The 19,909-nt window shown below is 36.8% G+C and overlaps 4 protein-coding genes and 1 non-coding gene across 5 annotated transcripts; 3 read left to right on the top strand and 2 right to left on the bottom strand.

The window, feature by feature from the left end:
* The first annotated feature begins 3,404 nt into the window (after positions 1 to 3,404).
* Positions 3,405 to 5,176, top strand: LOC125194368 (large ribosomal subunit protein eL20-like). The gene is made up of 4 exons (XM_048092549.2): positions 3,405 to 3,564; positions 3,676 to 3,791; positions 4,005 to 4,068; positions 4,560 to 5,176. The coding sequence occupies exons 1-4, from the start codon at positions 3,550 to 3,552 to the stop codon at positions 4,899 to 4,901; spliced, it is 537 nt and encodes a 178-aa protein (XP_047948506.1). The 5' UTR covers positions 3,405 to 3,549; the 3' UTR covers positions 4,902 to 5,176.
* An 871-nt stretch (positions 5,177 to 6,047) lies between these two features.
* On the top strand, positions 6,048 to 8,197 carry LOC125197213 (cytochrome b561 domain-containing protein At4g18260-like). Its single transcript, XM_048095925.2, has 4 exons — positions 6,048 to 6,654; positions 6,719 to 6,886; positions 7,382 to 7,530; positions 7,707 to 8,197. The coding sequence occupies exons 1-4, from the start codon at positions 6,544 to 6,546 to the stop codon at positions 8,098 to 8,100; spliced, it is 822 nt and encodes a 273-aa protein (XP_047951882.1). The 5' UTR covers positions 6,048 to 6,543; the 3' UTR covers positions 8,101 to 8,197.
* A 2,319-nt stretch (positions 8,198 to 10,516) lies between these two features.
* UREG (urease accessory protein G) lies at positions 10,517 to 14,011 on the top strand. The gene is made up of 7 exons (XM_048089278.2): positions 10,517 to 10,693; positions 10,786 to 10,962; positions 11,132 to 11,192; positions 12,220 to 12,421; positions 13,062 to 13,183; positions 13,253 to 13,357; positions 13,759 to 14,011. Exons 1-7 carry the CDS (start codon positions 10,608 to 10,610, stop codon positions 13,840 to 13,842), a joined length of 837 nt encoding a protein of 278 aa, XP_047945235.1. The 5' UTR covers positions 10,517 to 10,607; the 3' UTR covers positions 13,843 to 14,011.
* A 519-nt stretch (positions 14,012 to 14,530) lies between these two features.
* On the bottom strand, positions 14,531 to 14,659 carry LOC125197636 (U6atac minor spliceosomal RNA). The gene has a single exon (XR_007172169.2). It is a non-coding gene; the product is annotated as a U6atac minor spliceosomal RNA (small nuclear RNA).
* Positions 14,660 to 14,853: 194 nt separating this feature from the next.
* Positions 14,854 to 19,526, bottom strand: LOC125192047 (DNA replication licensing factor MCM3 homolog 2-like). The gene is made up of 16 exons (XM_048089499.2): positions 19,338 to 19,526; positions 19,110 to 19,228; positions 18,813 to 19,021; positions 18,187 to 18,317; positions 17,868 to 18,106; positions 17,539 to 17,775; positions 17,267 to 17,421; positions 16,984 to 17,192; positions 16,736 to 16,901; positions 16,454 to 16,653; positions 16,268 to 16,327; positions 16,087 to 16,176; positions 15,717 to 15,925; positions 15,520 to 15,585; positions 15,221 to 15,362; positions 14,854 to 15,132 (listed from the first exon to the last, which is right to left on the bottom strand). The coding sequence occupies exons 1-16, from the start codon at positions 19,401 to 19,403 to the stop codon at positions 15,070 to 15,072; spliced, it is 2,361 nt and encodes a 786-aa protein (XP_047945456.1). The 5' UTR covers positions 19,404 to 19,526; the 3' UTR covers positions 14,854 to 15,069.
* Positions 19,527 to 19,909: the final 383 nt, after the last annotated feature.

Below are 19,909 nucleotides of genomic sequence, written 5' to 3'. Positions count from 1 at the left end.
TGATATCCATCATCTTACCCCAAAGAAGTCTTTGTCTCAGTTTATAAAATGAAAAAGCAAGATGAATCAATACAGTGAAAACTAAGAGCGTCCACAGTGGAAGGGCCGCGGCTCTCGGCCCGGGCTTGGGCAGCCCGCGACCCCCCACTACTGAGGCGAGGGGTGGACGCGGCTCGGGGGGGTGGACGAGGGAGAGCCGAGCGCTCGGCCAGGCCGAGGCTCTTGGGCACGCGGCTCGGCCCGCCACTGCAAGGGCCAAGAGCCGCGGCCCTGCCCACCGATTTTTATTTTTATTTTTATTTTTATTTTTGTAAATTCGAAAATTATATTTATAAATACTATATTCATTCCATTTTTTTTATCTTCCTCAATTCTAAACCCTAAAATTTCAATCTCTACCATTTTCAAAGTCTACAAAATGCAAGGTGGAGATGATTCTCCCGGCTATGGAGAATCGGGATTTGGCGCATTTTCGTCTTCCCAACCGTGGAGATCGAGTCCGACCCCCCCTACAACGCACCTGTGGAGTTCACAATTGCCGCCGCCGTGGCAACAGACACCCCAACTCCGGGGTCAGTCCTCCTCTCAGCCGCAGAGGAACGTGGGTCGTCCCCAATCGGGGTTCGGCGACTACCGACCCAATATGGACGCAATCAACAACCCTTCTCAGCAATTCCAATCCTCCCAATTCCAATACACCCAATCCCTTCTATCTGAATTTGATAGATTCACGTTGGAACAATTGATGGGAACACCACCAGAGACCCCGGTGTCCGGTACTCAAGGCGGCCGTGAGCGAAATCAAGGCGTTGGGGGCGAAACGGCGGCGGAGGTGGGCGAAATGGCGGAAATGGTGGGGGGCGAAGCGGTGGCGGTGGTCGAAGCGCCGGCCACCGAGGAGAGTAGGGCACCGGAGGAGGTGGCGGCCGAGGCGGCGGACGCGGCGGCGGCAGCGGCGATGGCGATGGCGGTGGCGGTGGAAGCCGGCGGTCGACCTACTATAGCAATGAAGAATCCATTGTTGTAGCCAGAGCCTGGTATGCGGTCACGACCGATTCTATAGTCGGTACGGATCAGACCGACGTTTGCTTTTGGAATCGCGTTCTCGATGTGTACAACGAATTCAAACCAGATGGGAGCGTCGAGCGTACAGCTAGCCAGGTCCGGAAGAAGTTCGGAAGGATTACTAAAGCGTTGAAGAGGTTCAATGGCACATACGAGACCCAACTCCGCCTTGCTGAGAGCGGCCGCACTGAAGCCGACGTACGAGCGTTGTCGTATCAGTTGTACAATACTGAATCGTGGCCGAAGTTTACCTACTGGGACGAATACCTCGTTCTACGTGACTGCCCGAAATTTAGGGTCCTCATCGACAAAGATCCTGTCTCTGGGCCGAAGCGGACTAGACTGGGCGTCGGCAACTACAGCAGTAGTAATGACTCACGCGCCTTCGACCTGAACGATGATGCTTCGGAGGAGGAGCCCCTCTCCAGACTCTCTCGGCGCCCACGTCCGCAGGGCCAGCGTGCCGCAATCCGGGAATCTAGAACCAGCTCTCAGTTCTCCGCTGCGACCTCTACAGCAATGCCCTCAACACCGCGGGCGGCTTTGGCTCATACCCTAGAGGTGCAGATGATGAAGCAACTTCAGGAGAATTTAGCCTTGTAAGAGAAGTCAACTGATCCAGAGACCAGGAGATTCTACTACGACCTCATTATTCGACTGAGGTTTTAGTTGGGATGGTCCGATGGGTCGCAGACGGGCGGTGCCAGCGGCAGTGGGGTCGGTGCAAGTGGCAGTGGCGGCGGTGGAGGCGGTGACGATGATGTGATGGATGACGATGACGACACCGAGTAGTCGGGCGGTGTGCGTCATTTTTTTTTATTGTATTTAAAACATTGTCGTTGTATAATTTTACCCTATCTATAATACGACGACAATTTGGTTTCAATTATTTTTAGTAATTTTTAAAATATGCATTTTTTATATGAATATGATTTTTATTCTAGTAATATTAAAATATACTAAAAATGTATAAAAGAATTTTTAATTATTGAAATATAAAAAAAAAATGGTGGCCCTCCGGGCCACCATTGTAGTGGCCAAGTTTTGAGGGCAAGGGCCAAGTTTGTTGGGCATGCCCAAGAAATGGTGGCTTGGGCATACTCAAGAGGGCCACCATCGTGGACACCCTAACATGTGTTGATCATTAGCAAATAAAAAAAAAAAAAAATCGTTATCCAAATTTACGAATCTACAATTGCAAACTAACATAAATTTTAACGGAATCCATTGTCTTACCAAAAATAAATTCTGGTCTCAAGAATCAAAGTTTCCTAGATGAAAAAACATAATAAACCAATATAAATGAAAAAGTAATTTGTTTTGTTCATTGCTTCTTTAATTGGTATTTCAGTTTAGCGACATCCTCAATCTTACCAAGATAACAAAATTCGTACTCAAAGGTAACAAGATGGAAAATCATAATGAATCAATAGAAAAGAAAACTAATTGTATTTATTCATTACTCTCTCCGTCCCACAATAAGAGTCACATTTTGTTAATTCGGTTCGTCTCTCAATAAGAGTCACATTTCACTTTACCATAAATGATACTCCTAGTATATAGGTTTCACATTTCACTAACTCACTTCACTCACAAACCAATATAAAAACATACACCCCATATTCCACTAACTTTTCCAACCCACTATTTTTTAAGTTTCTTAAAACTTCTGCTCACACTAAATGTAACTCTTGCTCATACTAAATGTAACTCTTACTATGAACGGAGGGAATATTTTATAATAATTGATATTCCTCTGTGTCAATCAACATGATAGTTTAGTATACTAGTGTATTAAAATAGAAAGGAAAAAAAGTAATTATAATAGCAACAGAGAAAAAAATAGTTAAATTAGTTAATTGATCTCGTTAACCCATCCCAATTGTCACCATTGATACAATCCATAACAGGTCAATTAAAAGTCATATTCTCTTACTAGCAAAAGGAGACAAAATCATGACACAAGAATACCTGCAGCGTGCAAATTAAATGGGACTAAACTTCAAGAAATTACTGTTGCTTTTATATAATTTTATTTTATTCCTAAAAATTGATAATAGTACTAGTAATTACTTAAATTGTGAGTATTTTTTTTTTTTATTAGACCAAAGGTATCATCAATCAACATTTTCCGTACTGATTTATAGGTACCTCGAAGGGTGGAATCGGTGGTTTGTGAGAGATATTTTTAATAACGTGTCAAATGATGAGAATATTATGACAAATTAAAGGACAGACCAAATTGTTATAATACTAGAGTCCATGTAGCAATAGTAGAGTTAAATGGAAAAGTTGAAAACTGATGTATGATATGTAGACATATTCAATAAGAGCCCAAATCCAAAAAGAAATGAGGAAGACAGGCCCAAATGAAGTTAGGGGTTTAATTTTAACACTCTTCTTCACCATCTCAACCGTATAACCCTAGATACTGCCCCCGCCCGCAGGCTTTGAGGAGAGAGAAAATTTGAGCTACCGGGAAAAATGGTGACATACAAAGTATGCTCTCGCTCTATCTGAATTTGATCGCTGATGCACTTGTTTCTGTTTTCGATTTGTTTGTTGAAATGATGAGTACTGATTTGATTTTGTGAGCGGCGGTTTTTGCAGTTCCACCAATACCAGGTGGTCGGAAGAGCTCTGCCGACGGAGACGGATGAGCACCCCAAGATCTACCGGATGAAGCTATGGGCGACCAACGAGGTCCGCGCCAAGTCCAAATTCTGGTAATTTTGAGCTTCGGTTTCATAATGCTTCTGTGTGTGGAGCTAGATGACCTATATTCGTTCGTCTTTGTTATTGAAGAAATGAATTGCTAGTTGATTATTTGGAAAATGAGACAAATGATTTTTTTTTGTGGTCAATTATTTGAATTATTAGGTTACTACTCAGAAAATTGTTTTGGAATTTAGATTCAATGTGTGTGTTTATCTATGAAGGTACTTTCTGAGGAAGCTTAAGAAGGTGAAGAAGAGTAACGGGCAGGTTCTTGCTATCAATGAGGTATGTATATTATTTGAAACCTCATCTTTTTGGTTATTATATCTGAATACAGATGTTTTTATTGAATTAAGTTGTCACTTAATTATTAAGCAGAAAGTTGAATGTGATAACGTGCTTTGTTCGTTTGGTTATTCGTTTTTGTCTTTGAATTGTTTTTCAGTGCTATGCAGTTTGGACATTTAGGCTTCAGCTCATTTTAGCTAAAAAAAATACTAGTGAGAACTTGTTCTTCAGATTTCGCAACATGCACAACATGCGCAGTTTAAGTTGGTTTTGCATCAAACATCAAACAGTACTATAATGTATGCAATTAGCGTTCTTAAAATATCCCCCTTGCTTGAGTAGACTTTCTTATATTATGTGATTGCCTTAGTTATGGTTCATTATGTATAGAACATTATGCTGTGTGCTTGTCGTAGGACATGTTCGTGTTTCTTGCCCCTCAAAACCTTGTACTGAATTTGCATCCTTTGCCATTTCTTTCATCATAGATTTTTGAGAAGAACCCAACCACAATCAAGAACTACGGGATCTGGTTGAGATACCAAAGTAGGACTGGGTACCACAACATGTACAAGGAGTATCGTGACACCACCCTCAATGGTGGTGTCGAGCAGATGTACACCGAGATGGCTTCCCGCCACAGGGTCCGCCATCACTGCATTCAGATCATCAAGACAGCCACTGTCCCAGCCAAGCTTTGCAAGAGGGAGAGCACAAAGCAGTTTCACAACTCTAAGATCAAATTCCCCCTGATGTACAGGAAGGTGAGGCCACCAACGAGGAAGCTCAAGACCACGTACAAGGCAACCAGGCCCAACTTATTTGTGTAAGGAGCTTCGACGAGTGTTGGATGGTGAGATTGACCTATTTATGCAAGTTATCAGTTTTGAGTTTTGGTGGACTTATACCTTGTTTGCCTTGAACATTAGACTTTTATCTATAGGATTGAATGTTGTTAATTTCAGAATTCTGCTTCTTATGATGCTCGTCTTGTTTTCTGGTCTATGTTATTTTTTGTTCTTATGTGGCTTCAGGCAATCTAGAAAGTGATTCTTGTGTATTTTCGAGCCCTATTACTGATTAATTCAAGAATAGTTACCGACTACTTACATTTGAATATATGCTTGAAATTGGATGTCTGATGTTTCTTTGGAATGATCAATTGATTGAAATTGAAATTGAACACTGGAATTTATTATTTTTAGGTGTAGTCTTATGTTGAAATATTCGTGCTTGGTTTTCTAATTTTGTCATGAAAAAGATTTTTTAAACTCAAAACATATCGTATCGAGTCAGGCAAACCATATAAGTTCTTAATGTTTTTGATTCAAACAAAACAAAATCCGACTGAATTATTGATACTTAAAGGCTTGATGATTGAATCTAAACAATCTTTTTATTATATTATCAATTATATCCCAACCTCTGAAACAAGCTTTCTGTTTAACACCTAACCCTTTCATTTAATTCAGTTTTTTTTTCTAAACTAAATAAGCACAATTGCTATTTAAGAGTTGGGCGAAGGGTGTAAAATGGAGTTTTAAGTAAATTAAGTTGCATCATGATATCAAGGTAATCTAGATGTGGAGAATAATATTTAATTGAAGGTTGTAAAATGGAGTTTTAAGTAAAGTTACAAGTTATTGTTTGGTAATGCACCATGCTAGGATTCAGTCATCTAATTGAAGCTCTTATGACAAAATTGATAGAGTTTATAATCGTTGAAATTTATTACTATCAATTTTAACATTTTCATCATTAAATATTTCATCTTATTTTAATTTTTTATAAATAGACCCCACATTTCACGTATTTCACTCCTATTTTATTATTCAATTAATATATATTTTCATTAGCTCATTTTACTCTCATTTTATATTAAAATATAATTCATATTCTACTAGTAATCTTTTCCATCCACATTAAACAAATAATTAGATTTAAGAGCTAGTAATACTCCTTGTGAGCGTGGTTTTCGTTGTTGTCCAAATGTAGCTTCAAATTAAAGCAATGCAGATTTCAGATACATAATTATTAGGACAGTAGATCATAAGAATAAAAAATAGACTTGGGGATTTAGGGTGATATTTTAATAACTTAAATATAAATGATAAACAGACACACGTTTCTCGTCAGAGAACATTAACTCGTCTAAACCTAATTCACTCTAATAAAGATTAAGACTATCATTACCATGAAGATAAATACAGTCCATTTGATTACTTCTTTACAAAAAGGCATCCATGTCAAAAAGTAAAACAAACATTTTCAATGAATAAAGATAGATAATCAAAGAAACACACCATCATTGCAAGCTTGGAAAAATAACATTTTCACCAAAACAAAACGAATATAAAAGAATCAATCTAGTCCCATCTATTGCCACAACCTTAGATCATCCAAAAAGACAGCATTAAATTCACCAAACACCTCAAAACCTCCCTTCAAAATCTTGAAGGAGGAAAACAAAAGATGTCTACTTTAAGCATTTTTAGTGTTGCCATAGCTCCTCTACTTCTTGCACATTTATGTGAATCTTCAGCTTACAAAAATCAAGCTTCCGGCAGCCTCAACGAACACGATGTAAGTACTCTATTTTTGGTGTAGCCGGAGTAGCTCAACTGGTTCTAAAAAATGTATCTTGCAGGAAAATTCTCAGAGGGTGTTTAATATTGTAGTTCATGGAATCTTGCTGTGGGCATCAATGGGATTCTTGATTCCTTTGGGAATATTGGTGATGAGAGTTTCCAGTTGCACAAGTGAATTTCAACCTTCTAGGCACAAAAAAGTGTTCTATGTTCATGCACTTTTGCAGGTATAGTCACTCTATTTCAAGAAATTGAGAAGATAGGAAAAGAAGAAAAACTAAAATGCATCAAAGAAATGAAAAAAATCAATATACTACTAGTATCATGAGTTTTTCAGATGGTTGTGATCAAAATCATTGTGTTACTTTATAGTCTATGGTTTTACTGCATTTTCATAAAGCATAATCATGATTTTCTTTTAATACTATTTAGCATGGCCATTGTGTCTTGAAAGTCCATGAGTAGTGGAGTATTAGATACACTAGGGCTAGTATTTTGGTACACATACTTACCTTTTTTTTAATACATTTTGAAGTGTGATTCGATTAATTACATTGCACTTGCACTTGCACTTGCACTTTCAGTTTAAAAAATTAATAGTACTACTATTACTATTTTATACTCCATGACATTGTATGTTGCTTGTATGAATTAGTGTCTTATTTTTTCTTCAATTTCACTTTTTAATTGCTAATTAAAGTTATACTTCATATAATTGACAGGTACTTTCGGTTCTACTTGTAACCGTTGGAGCAATTTTATCAATCAGAAACTTCGAGAATGCATTCAACAACACACATCAAAGACTAGGGCTGGCTCTTTATGCTGCTATTTATATGCAACTTATCCTCGGATTTAAAAGACCTAAAAGGTATAACTAATTTATATCCTAAATCCAAATGTAGTTGAAATTATTTTGTGGGAGAAGTATTTTTTTTAACCACTAAGATGACACATTATTGCATATTGCTCATCACAATTAACTTAAGAAAAGAAAAAGAAACCATTTTATTTTGCTAATTTTTTCCTTTTCCAATTTTTGTGCAGGGGGACTAGAGCTAGAAGTGCATGGTACTTGTTACATTGGTTACTAGGCACAATAACATGTTTGGTTGGAGTCTTGAATATCTACACTGGATTACAAGCCTACCACATAAGAACTTCAACAAATACAAGATTTTACACCATAATCTTCACAGCTCAATTATCTTTCATGGTAATTCTCTATCTTTTCCAAGACAAATGGGATTACATTTTAAGACAGGGGATGCCACCTGGCGTTGTTGGTACTTATGGAAACAGTGATATACCATTGCCAATAACATTATCTCAACAAGTGGAAGATGATCAAATCAAGGATTCCTTCCCTATGAAGAGCAATGCATTGGGCACTCATTTTTCAAGAACCAATGTGCTCAATAAACTATTTCAACTGACTTGAACTTATTCTATCCTTCTAGTATGTTTTTAGGTTTAATTGTCAAATAATGCACAACATTTCCATCAATTTTTAATATAGACATGATTTAATAGGACCAGCTTTCGGTTTGTTACATGTTCGATTCCCTATTTTTTTGTCCGTGAATAGTATAATTTCTTTACCACGTGGACAATATTTACTAGCCACGTACAAAACTGATGATCATGGAATACAATTTTTTTGTTAATTAAAATCTCTGTTTGTGCAATTAACTGCTTAGTCTCTCCTATACAAATTAAATATTGCGGTTCTTAATTGATTCTTAATTGATATGTAAGTTTTGCAATTTAATACTCCCTCCGTCCCAATAAATATGAAACGTTTGCTTTTCGGCACATGATTTTATGTAGTGTTGTTTTATGAGTTAAAGAAGAGAGAGTAAAGTAAGAGATGGAAAAGTAGAGATAAAATTATTTCTATTTTAAGAAACGTTTTCCTTTTTGGGAACGTTTCATTTTTAATGAGACTATCCAAAAAGAAAAACGTTTCATTTCTAGTGGGACAGAGAGGGAGTACTAGCTAGTGGAGTATGATAGACTGATAGTACCATTGTAAATTTGTACATATATAATGAACACTATATCAAGCACATTGTTAGCTCTGTATTGAGCTTTAAGGAACTTACCATATCTTGAAGGGATAAGAATATGTACATTTTTTAGATACAAGACCACTTGAAGCTCGTCTTGTGAATAAATTTTAAAAAGAAACACACACAAATATTACTATATTTCATTAATAATATTTGACTATGGAACTTGAATTTGACTACAGAACTCACATATTCTCTATCATTAATAAATTCAAGTATTATTTCATTGTCAATACATCACATTATTTGCCCATATCCCAATTCAAGTATTATTTCATTGTCAATACATCACATTATATGCCCATATCCCGTTGACGATATCCATTTTAAGAAAGAAGACAATATCCTTAAAACATTAAAAACATATCCCCCTATTTATCTCGCACATACTCCCTCCATTTTTTAAAAGAGTGAATTACGTATTTAGAACCTATACTTATCACGATGAACATTTGCAGTTCCTATACTTGCAAAATATCATTTGCGGTCCATATACTTGTACTTATGCACGTTTTAAGGTTTTTTTCACTTTTTGATCTTTTTTGGACGAAAATACCCCCAAAAGTGCTAAAAGGCAAATTTGTACACTATTTTCTCTCTTTCCCCCACCTTCTTTCTTTTTCCTTTATCTATAATAAAATTAGAACTAAAATTATGAATTTTTAAATCTTATTTCCTTGTGTTCTGTTAATTTTTTTGAGAAATTTAATCATATCATTATAAAGTTTACATTTTCACGTCATTTTCCTTCATCACACTAGAGTATTTGTGATTATGCTTCAAATATGGAGTATTATAATTAATGATCCCGTAAATAAAAGATTAAAAATTTGAATGATGAATTTCAACAAGTGAATATCTGAATCTAATCGATCATTCGTAAAGTGAGGAATAATAAGCGATAAATGGAATGGATGAAATTATGGTACTTTTGGTCGTGTATTTAGCAAGTGGGCGGCGCCCGCGACTTATATGGGTTCTCACATCAGAAATTTCTCTTCGTAATTCTAACAAAATAATATAAAAATAAACTTCTTAGCTGAACATTTGATTTGTCTTATTTCCTTCTTCAAATATGTGTCATCTCAATTTTTCTTGTAATTATACAAGTCATTTACATAAAGAAGAAAGAGAAAAAAATAAAGAAGAAAGAAAAAGGAGAGAAAATAGTACTCCCTCCGTCCCATAAAAGTTGAGACAAAACTTTTGGACACGGAGATTAAGAATTTATATTAAATAAATAGGAGAGATGAAAAAAGTAGGAAAAATAAGAGAGAGTAAAGTAAATGATGGAATAAAATAAGGGTGATTAGATGTTTTGTCTTTAGTTAAAAAAGGAAATGACTCAACTTTATTGGGACGGACGAAAAAGGAATACGACTCAACTTTTATGGGACGGATAAACTTGCCCTTCCTTTATTTGGGGTATTTTTATCCTAAAAATGTCAAAAAAAGAAAAGAACCTTAAAACATGCATAAATACAAGTATATGGACCGCAAATGTGCGTCGTGATAAGTATATGTACTAAATATGTAATTCACTCTTTTTAAAAATAGCAACTATTTACATTTGGAACAGTTCCTTAAAAATAGAAACATTAAAATCTTTTTATTTTAAAATTCTTTTTCTCTCACTTACTTTCCAATTATTTTTACTAACTTTATTAATTTTGTATTAAAATTTGTATCGCTTGCTTCAAAATGTTTGTATTTGTTGAAAGAAAAATGAAACAAAATATTTGATGACACTTATTTCAAGAAAGTAAAGTAGTAGTACTGTAATTCACATCTCCATTTGTTCTTTGCTAATAATTATCACCTCAAGTAACCGACTGCGCTCGCACACTCACACCAACACCCACACCCACACATCTCAATGGCGTCTACCGATCATCACATGCACGGAGAGGACGACCACGACCACCACCACCATCACCACCACCACCACCACGACCACAAGGAGTAATGCGCCTCTACTTCAATTTTTCACCTAATTCATCAATTTCCCCCAATTTGAAGCTATGAATTTATTTATGTTGCCGCAATTTCAACAGAGAATCGTGGATTGGTCCGGATGGGAAGGTGTACCACAGCCACGATGGACTGGCGCCGCACTCGCACGACCCAATCGAATCCCCTGGCTACTTCACTAGACGAGCACCGCCGCTCCTTAATCGCGATTTCAACGAGAGAGCCTTCACCGTCGGAATTGGCGGCCCCGTGGGCACTGGGTCTCTCTCTTTTCTTTCTCTTCTTCTTTTTATTTATATTTTTTATGTCATTTTCTTTTAGATAAAAAATTGCCTTTTTAAAGAAAATAAAGAGAGATAGGAGTATTTTCCAAAATATATACTAGTACTAATAGATTATTTTTTGTTTTAATTTTTTTTATTAATGCAGGAAGACGGCGTTGATGTTAGCTTTGTGTGAATTTCTGAGGGAAAAATACAGTCTTGCAGCTGTAAGTATAATTTTTGGGGGTTTTTTTTTCTGCATATTTTTCCGAATAATTGGTGAGTTTTTGTAATGGGAAAGATATTTTTGCCACCAAAAGTTATTGTACGATGCAGGATAAGTTGAATTATTTTGAGGGAATTATTTGATGAAATTTGTTTTGTTGTTTAGAGAATTAAGGCCTCCCAAAAACAAACAAAGTAAATAAATAATGAAGGTGTTGTGTCAATGTTATCAATGTGTCAATGCCTTCAATACAGCACTGAAAGGGCTGTAATGGAATCGAGTCGAAACTAGTCCGGATAGTGCCAACCTTGATCTCGAAACAAAGCCATCTCAGCTCGAATGAACTACTTGTACCTCTTAATATTGAACTAATCTAAACTTCAATACCTATTTTCAGTCAGTTAAACAGGATATTGTCCGAATCCGAAGAAAATTAATAAGTACTCTCTATCTACCAACATCCACCAAGAGTAGTAGTCACAATTGTTCACACTCTTGGTGGATGGAGGGAGTAATAAAATTTGAACTTTTTGCACTTACGAAAAAGGCCAATATCTGGATCACATATAAATTTAAAATTTGAATTATTAATACATTGAAGCTCGATAAAGCTTGTGAACCTGCTAATGGTGAGTTTGAGATCAATCTGGAGACTGAGATTATTTTTGGGCCGGCTTGACTCACTTGTATTGCAGCCTTAGGCTTGAACGGTAATAATTGAACTTTATTTTTTAATATGGATATAAAAACTCAATCATGTACTAGTACTATTATTCATGAAAAGTGAAAATATAAAAAGATTATTCTTCGTTGTTCCACCTAGTTTCCGCCAAAGGTCCAATTTGTAAGATGTGTGTTTGTTTGATATAACTAAGAACAAATGTTGTTAGTGTGTGAAATGATTCAAATGTGCATAAAAAATGTTGAGATCAGCATTACCCTTGGCTGACTCCTGCGATTTTATGTTTGTCGTTGCCGTTGCTGTTCTTCATGGAAGTCTTTATAGGAAGTGATGTGAATCCTTGCAGGTAACCAACGATATATTCACAAAAGAGGACGGCGAGTTCTTGATAAAGCATGGAGCTCTTCCCGAGGAAAGGATCCGTGCTGTAGAAACAGGCGGGTGCCCCCATGCAGCTATAAGAGAAGACATCAGCATAAATTTGGGGCCTCTTGAGGAGCTCTCCAATTTGTACAAAGCAGATATACTCCTTTGTGAATCTGGTGGAGGTAATTCTCGACTCAATATCATCACATTGTTTGCTGAATTTTTCCCATAGTAGGGTCAATTGTCTCAAAACACACGAACTTTGGACTGTTTTTGGTTTAGCACAGAATTTAGGAACATTATTTGTTACAAAATACATTGGCCATAAACTCCACTTTTTATTTTTATTTTTATTTTTTTTCCTAACTAACTCCGAATCCAAACAACAATCTTGGTTTCGGCTGTCATGTAAGTTTCGATTTGGGATATAATTGGTGAGAAATACATTAAAAAGTGAAGTTCATGTATTTCGGGACAAGTTAAAAAATTTACGTGCCAAACCAGAAATAATCCAAAGGTCATGTATTTGAGGCAATTACTCCTTCAATAGTAACAAAGTTATAGTTCTTTGTTCCTTTTTGGTCCGTCCCAAAATTATAATCCACCTTCTTGATCAAATGAGCACTATTTTTTCTCTTGATCTTCTGGTGAATAAATGAGGGCATGGTAGTAAAAATTGTGTCGAGACTCCATTTTACATGTCCAAATCCATTAAATACCCCTCTCTTAATCTATTACTAGAACATAAGTGGTTTCTACTTGATATCAACTGTTGAGAAATGCTTTTGATTTTTTTTTTGCCTTCCTTTGTTTTGGTTTCAGATAATCTGGCTGCCAATTTCAGCCGAGAACTGGCTGATTACATAATCTACATAATAGATGTATCTGCTGGTGATAAAATTCCAAGAAAAGGAGGGCCGGGCATCACTCAAGCCGACCTCCTAGTAGGTTTCTCCCTCCTTCTAGCTTCTCTTGTCTGACTATATTATGGTTGATTTACTGTTTTGTTGCAGGTGATCAACAAAACTGACATTGCAGCTGCAGTGGGAGCTGATTTATCAGTCATGGAACGTGATTCACTCCGAATGAGGGATGGTGGTCCATTTGTTTTTGCTCAGGTTTTCTTCATATCCCGTCTCCCATAGCCGTTCTTGTTGTAGACGAGCTTTATTACTCATATCTTCATCGTTTGGTTGTCTCTTTTACCCATTACAAATGCTTGATCATTAGCATCGAGAGAAAAATGAGGATTTATTAGCTTTTGGCAATATTTTGAATTGCGTTATTAAGTGAGCGAAGGAGACAAACATACTAAGCATATTAGTAATATTTGTAAGCGTGAGTAAAATGTCATCATAAGGTCAAAGTTTGGACTATAATTTAAGAATAACACTGTAATTATGATTTAATCCATCCAAGTTATCACCTATAGTAACACACAACCTTATAATTTGAGTTGGGACTTGGATATGCATATTTTGGTTGTATTTATAATGATGAAAAATTTGTGTATAAGCAGGTGAAACATGGTGTTGGAGTGAAGGAAATTGTGGAACATGTTTTAGGTGCTTGGGAAACAGCAACGAGCAAGAAACGTCTTTAGTTTCATCGTCTTTTGTCGTGTGATTTCTGCTTCTGTATCATTTCATGCTAGGTTTGGAAACATTGAGACGTTGATGTGGACTGAAAACTATGTAGCGTGTAATGAATCTCTGTTTCTCCTCCTGTTTTGAACTCCGGTTGGAATAAAAGATGGGAAACCATTTTGGAAATTGGAATAGAAAAGGAGATGGTTTCATTGGATATGATTTCTCATTTCAGGAACATAAGATGAGTTAATTATATACCCCATCAAAGTAGCTGTATTCATGTTATAAAGATAAAAATAGCCACAGAGATGAAATCACTCTTTTGCTATAGCCTGTAAGTACTGTTTAGGCTTCTTTGCCTGAATAGATGAAACTAATTTCAATAATGTTTGTGATTGTGAATCAAGGTTATTTTTAGCACAGTTTAGAACATTATAAGTTTTTAACATTGATTCGGCTTCTTCAATTTCAAAACTCGAATCATCTTTGTTCTTCTGTGCGTAAAAAGAAAATCCAAAATTTGGTGGAATATTATCGATTTTTGTCTTATTTTCTTCAAAATACAATTACTTCTATTTCAATTTGTCGCTATATATTTATTACTAATTGATAGTTATTATATCTAATTAAAGTAATGATTATATAGAGGCACGAGAATACGAGATGTTGAAAAGGAATTTGGTAGTTTGTAAATTAAATAAAAAAAAAATTGGGTTATAAGATCCACCGAAGTGGTAAGCCTTAACCGGATGTGTGGTAACAGGTAAAGCCCGAAGGCTGTTCCCGTCCCTGTCGGGGGAGATGCCAACCATCTCTCCTTTCTACGAACACATCAGCATCACATGCTTCTTCTCCTTTTATACCCATTTATTCTTATTCAAGTTTCGATGTGGGACAAAGCTACATTTTCTGAATACACCTTGTATCTATAATAATATTCTTAAATAATTAGAATTCGGCCGTACTCGAATTTCCAGAGTGATAGTTACGCATTATAGTGCAACAGTAAAGTTTTGAACTGGAAATATAACATAAGAATTCAACTATGAATGCAAGTGAAAAGTGATGGATTACGCATTCTAGTACACCAATACAAGTTTTGAAATGAAATATAACATTAGAAGTTTTGAATTAATGTCAGTGATATCTCAGGTAAGCCACGACTAATACAACATCATCGTCCCTGGACAGCGATATTTGGAGCTGAGCTGGTGGATGGGGGCGTTGGGAGATGATATGTTTCACATGAAGTAAACAACGTTCGTGTCCCGGACGATCATCAAGCTGCCCTTGTCGTGCATTATCTGCAGAAGGGATTGAATTTTTGCTGTTATATCACTCAAAGTCGAAATGACAAATCGAAGTTTATTGTACTGAATGTGAAAATGTTACCTCCAAAAGAGCCATGACCTCTGCTACAGAGTAAGGGGCGCCTGCACCAGTGTTTACTACGCCCTCAATATCAGCAATCGACATTTGTTCCACGTGTTGGGCGTGTCTATACCGCCCCAATGCAGCGCTAAATGCATCCAATCTGCTTGCAGGGAGAATATTCGGGGTGAGTGAGTCAGTCTAGCGAGTGTTAGAAGTGTTAGAAGTACATACGCAGATATGCTAGGAAATGAAACATTAGTTAAAATCATTTTTGGATCTATGAATGAATATATTGATCAGAATCATCAGATAAAGACCTCTCTGATGATAAGTTGACTTCATTTGTTGGAGGTTGATGATCTACATCCATTGCTTCCGTATCACTTCAAGAAAATAGAAAGAAGTTTAATTAATGAAATTATAATATATGGAAAATTAATTAGAGAAAAAAAAATTAAAGCACAAGACAACAAACTAAACTCCACATTACTAGGGAGTTAAATTTTTCACATACTCTGTTGTGGCAGTAGAGCCAGCATTGTTGCTCTTTTTCCTTCCAGTCCTACGAGCTCCATCGTTATCAACAGCCTCAGTGTCCATGGTGCTGTCTCTTTCCATTTCTCTCAGCCTTTCATTCTCCCGCGCCTCCATGTCACTCAACTCTTGATGATAAATGGCAAAATTTAGAACCTGAAGAGCAGCTTCAGCATCTGACTTCAGCACCTGTTTCAAGATCAAACATTATAGCAATTCTAAAGTGAAGAAACGCAAAAAATCATCAAAAGGTTTTTCTAATTTGCCGATAATTATGTACAGAAATGTCTAATCACATCTAACTAGTATCGAGATAATGAATGAACTGAAACAGCATTCTACTGTAGTACCTGTCTTCGCAGCTTCAGTTTAGCATGGGCAGTTGATAGACGAATTATTGTTTCCAAGGTTCTTGCAGTGATTGGAAGTGTCCCTCCCGTCTAGAGAATATATCACATATTTCATTTAGACGACTGCAGGCACATCTTAAATTCCTAAAGTTAAATCAGATAAGTGTAATAATTTACCAACCTTTGTATTTGAACTTGCATTTCTGAGCTCCGCATAGGTAGTTGCTATGTGTTCAGATGCCTGGAGGAAAGAATCATTTGTTGATTGAAAACTCAGAACGCCACGGGAATTGAGTATCGAGGTTTGATAAATTTCATGATGTCATAGAATCAATTATCAAATATCTATATGTTCAAGAAAGCTCACCTCATCAGTAAGCTCAGGCTGAATCCTGTTTTTGGCATAATGAATATACTTCTTGAGAAAATTGATGGTGAGTGTATCACGTTTTCGACTCCTGTCAGATTTTCTCCCATGTAACATTCTGTTGTATTTGACAAAAACAGTAGAACCAGCCTCAGGATCATCCTCCACCTCATTTCTTGAGCTCTCATCTAGTCTTGTACCTGGTTGTTTACATAGTTATACATCTACATTTCATTTGAGCATTAGGCCTCTGTATTTAATTGAAAAGTGGACTTCACAGACCTCCATCAGCTACTGATCGGTAACGATGCATTCTTAGCACGTGTTCTGAAATCTGGCGATCAATCCCAGGATCCATTTGATCCAAAACAATGAACAGCAGATCAAAACGAGAAAGCAGAGAATCCGGAAGTCCAATATTCTTTGTTGGAGTTAGCGAACGATCATACTGTGCATATAGTCAATATGTCATTAATAACGTAACATAAAAGGGATTAGCGGACCTTGAACTATCAAAATCTTTGACTTACAGTTCCGTATATTGGATTGGCAGCTGCCACAACACTACACCTAGCATTTAAAGATGCATGAATACCAGCTTTTGCAATTGTTACTGTCTGCTGCTCCATCACTTCATGTATAGCTACACGATCTTGGTCATTCATCTTGTCAAATTCATCAATACAAACAACTCCTCTATCAGCAAGAACCATGGCACCAGCTTCTAGTCTTCGCTCCCCTGAATTTACGGAATGATCAAATGAGTAAAATCATAAATCTAATACCTAAACCTCAACCAAGACCATAATTTACCAGTTTCTTGATCAGAAGTAACCGCAGCTGTCAATCCAACCCCAGAAGAACCTCGACCGGTGGTAGATATGGCTAGAGGAGCAATATTCATGATGGCTCTCAACAACTGAGACTTAGCAACAGAAGGGTCTCCAACCATCATCATATTTATATCACTAGATATAAGAAAACAGCATATAAGTTCGAAAGAATCTAGAGCAAGTAACAAGAACAAGAAGCCATGTTCAAAGAATCGAGCATAAAAAAACAGGAAAAGCTAATAGCATCCTTACCCTCTCAAGTGAGTTCCATTTTTCAAGTTTTTCTCACTTCCTCCAAGCATCAACAGAATGACAGCTTTCTTTATCCATGAATGCCCATATATTGAAGGTGCTAGAGAATTAGCAAGTAGATCAAACGTGTCATTTCTTTCAGAAATCTTTCTAATATTTTTCATATCATCACTTGAATACTGCAAATTCTGCGACATTTTGTTAAGAAGAGACACATTGTTGGCTATAAGGACAGTCCTGCATTATCAATAACAAACATTGTAAATAACAAATTGATTACAAAGATGAAACAGATTATTAGAAACTGTTTGCTGCAGACATAAAATAACCTGAATACTCCATTCACACTGCCTTTGCTTTTCCCAGGAAGAGCCTTGTAAATCCCAACAATTGCCACTCGATCCCCAGGCTTACAAGAATCCACCAAATCGTCTTCTACAATGATATCAACTGTTCGAGGAAGTTGGCCAGGAGCTGAGTTTTCTGGGACCTCTTGCATAGATAGTGTCTGGTGGTCCTTATAGGTGCACAAACCAAACTCAGTCACCAACAAGTTGCCACTGTCATCCTGCAACAAGTTGGAACTTATCAGAATTACCTCAACATAATATGCTTAGAAGATAGAGAAGGAAACAAGAGAAATTATACACGTGTTGGATACACTGATCCAGTGGGCAAGCCAATATTTGATGTAATGTCCCTGTATTCCCGAACTGTGAATTTATCAGTAGCAGGGCAAAAGTGGACACTCTTTACAACCTTTGGCCTAACAAGAGAACCTAAACATAAAACAAGAAATTCCAATTATTAGATTCTCTATTACAGATATGAACTAGGAGAAATAACACTGCAGCTACTACATAGTAAAAACACATTTCACTATCAGTTGCGGACCCAATAGGAGCTAAGGGGGGCTTAAGCCCACACCAAACAAACTACTAGTACTATTTCTTTTGTCGTTCTTTCAAACTCACCAAATTAGCAGTATTTTGCATGAATCACTGTGCAATACCAGAAAATAGTCTTCTTTAAAACCTCAAACTCAATTTAGAAAATGTAGCCCCCAATAGAGATTTTCTCTGACTATAGTTCTATATCAGTTCAGTCATATACAACAGTCGATGCTATAAAAAGAACTAGCAAGAGCTAATTCCCCTTAACAATAAACCAACCCTAACTTCTGAAAGTCTAAACCCTTGCAACTTTAAGAAGATACGAATTCATATAATGCCACTTCATACAATCATAATTATGAAACAAATTTAACCACTTACATTTAGTAATAATGCCTTCAACACAAACCATCGAGCCAATAAAGCCAGACAAGAGATCTCTAGGCGTCACCCTTCTCGAAACAAAAGGACCCTCCAGACCAACCAAAACCTGCTCTCCTTCCTTGAGATACTTGGCATTCATGCTCCTGGTCATATCCGTCACCGCATCACAGAGCGGCTGTATGTACTCACTCGGAGTTTGCAAAAGCCTGAAATATTTACAAAAATCACTTAGGATTCAACAAATTCATCCAAAATTCCAAACAACAAAGTAAATCAGCAGAGAAGGCTGTGAACCTGCGCGCCAGATCGGTGCCTTCTCTGTTGTGGTAGAAATGGGCGAGATTAATCACGCAACGGCGGCCGTTTTGGTTGAACATCGAGTCGAGAGATTTCTTCAGCTCAATGTTGTAATCCTGCGAAGCGAGCATTTCAGGAGATGTTTAATTCAGCAATACAAATCACCAAAACAAGAAAATGAGTAAAAATCGAGTAAATTGAACCACGCTTTCCTTCGAAACTCACAGTTTGCTCGAAAAATTTGAGGAATGTGCGCTTGTGCGCCATCCTGATATCGTCGCTGAGATCCATCGCGAATCTTCTTCAGCTCCTTGGTCGGTCGAAAAATGCCCTCAATTTGATCAGGCGATGATTTACAGAGTGAGATAGAGAAGAGTTGAGAAATTTTCAATAGAAATATTGCTGCTAACTTCCGTTTTGGGGGGAGGGATTTGGCGGGAAAGAGGTAAGCATTTTGGCGGGTAGATAGAAAGGGGTGTATTAATAGGGTTGGGCTTGGGCCCACTAATTGCTGGCTCAGATTGAATATTTCTTCATCCTCTCTTGGGCCGGAATTTGATCCGATATTTAGCTTTTTATTATGGTTGTTTCTTCGAAATAATAGTAGTAACTAGAGAGAGGGGAGAGGCTTAAACTAAACCCCCTTCATTTTTTTTATTAGTATCAATTTGTCAAAAATGTGCCAAAATATCTTTAATTTTTACTAATCTAGACGAAGACTAGATCGTCGGTAGTTCGAGGATTAGAAATTGTTGAAATTTAAAGAATAAAAAAAAGGAAAAATGTTATCATAGATG

The sequence above is a fragment of the Salvia hispanica genome, chromosome 4 (assembly GCF_029641045.1).
Source record: "Salvia hispanica isolate PSC_SH4W2 chromosome 4, Shi_PSC_v1, whole genome shotgun sequence".
Taxonomy (NCBI): Eukaryota; Viridiplantae; Streptophyta; class Magnoliopsida; order Lamiales; family Lamiaceae; genus Salvia; species Salvia hispanica.
The sequence above is the reverse complement of the archived record's forward strand: the minus strand, read 5'-3'. Positions and strand labels throughout refer to the sequence as shown.

Bases quoted from the DNA above. Each gene is read 5' to 3' on its own strand.
- LOC125194368 (XM_048092549.2), top strand. The intron at 3,792-4,004 runs GTAATTTTGAGC...TTATCTATGAAG, and splicing joins CGCGCCAAGTCCAAATTCTG to GTACTTTCTGAGGAAGCTTA. The intron at 4,069-4,559 runs GTATGTATATTA...CTTTCATCATAG, and splicing joins AGGTTCTTGCTATCAATGAG to ATTTTTGAGAAGAACCCAAC.
- LOC125197213 (XM_048095925.2), top strand. From the start codon at position 6,544: ATGTCTACTTTAAGCATTTTTAGTGTTGCCATAGCTCCTCTACTTCTT. The intron at 6,887-7,381 runs GTATAGTCACTC...TATAATTGACAG, and splicing joins ATGTTCATGCACTTTTGCAG to GTACTTTCGGTTCTACTTGT. The intron at 7,531-7,706 runs GTATAACTAATT...ATTTTTGTGCAG, and splicing joins GGATTTAAAAGACCTAAAAG to GGGGACTAGAGCTAGAAGTG.
- UREG (XM_048089278.2), top strand. From the start codon at position 10,608: ATGGCGTCTACCGATCATCACATGCACGGAGAGGACGACCACGACCAC. The intron at 10,694-10,785 runs GTAATGCGCCTC...CAATTTCAACAG, and splicing joins CACCACCACGACCACAAGGA to AGAATCGTGGATTGGTCCGG. The intron at 11,193-12,219 runs GTAAGTATAATT...GAATCCTTGCAG, and splicing joins AAAAATACAGTCTTGCAGCT to GTAACCAACGATATATTCAC.
- LOC125192047 (XM_048089499.2), bottom strand. From the start codon at position 19,403: ATGGATCTCAGCGACGATATCAGGATGGCGCACAAGCGCACATTCCTC. The intron at 19,022-19,109 runs GTTCACAGCCTT...TAAATATTTCAG, and splicing joins GGCACCGATCTGGCGCGCAG to GCTTTTGCAAACTCCGAGTG. The intron at 15,926-16,086 runs GTACTACAGTAG...ATCTTGAAACAG, and splicing joins AACTGAAGCTGCGAAGACAG to GTGCTGAAGTCAGATGCTGA.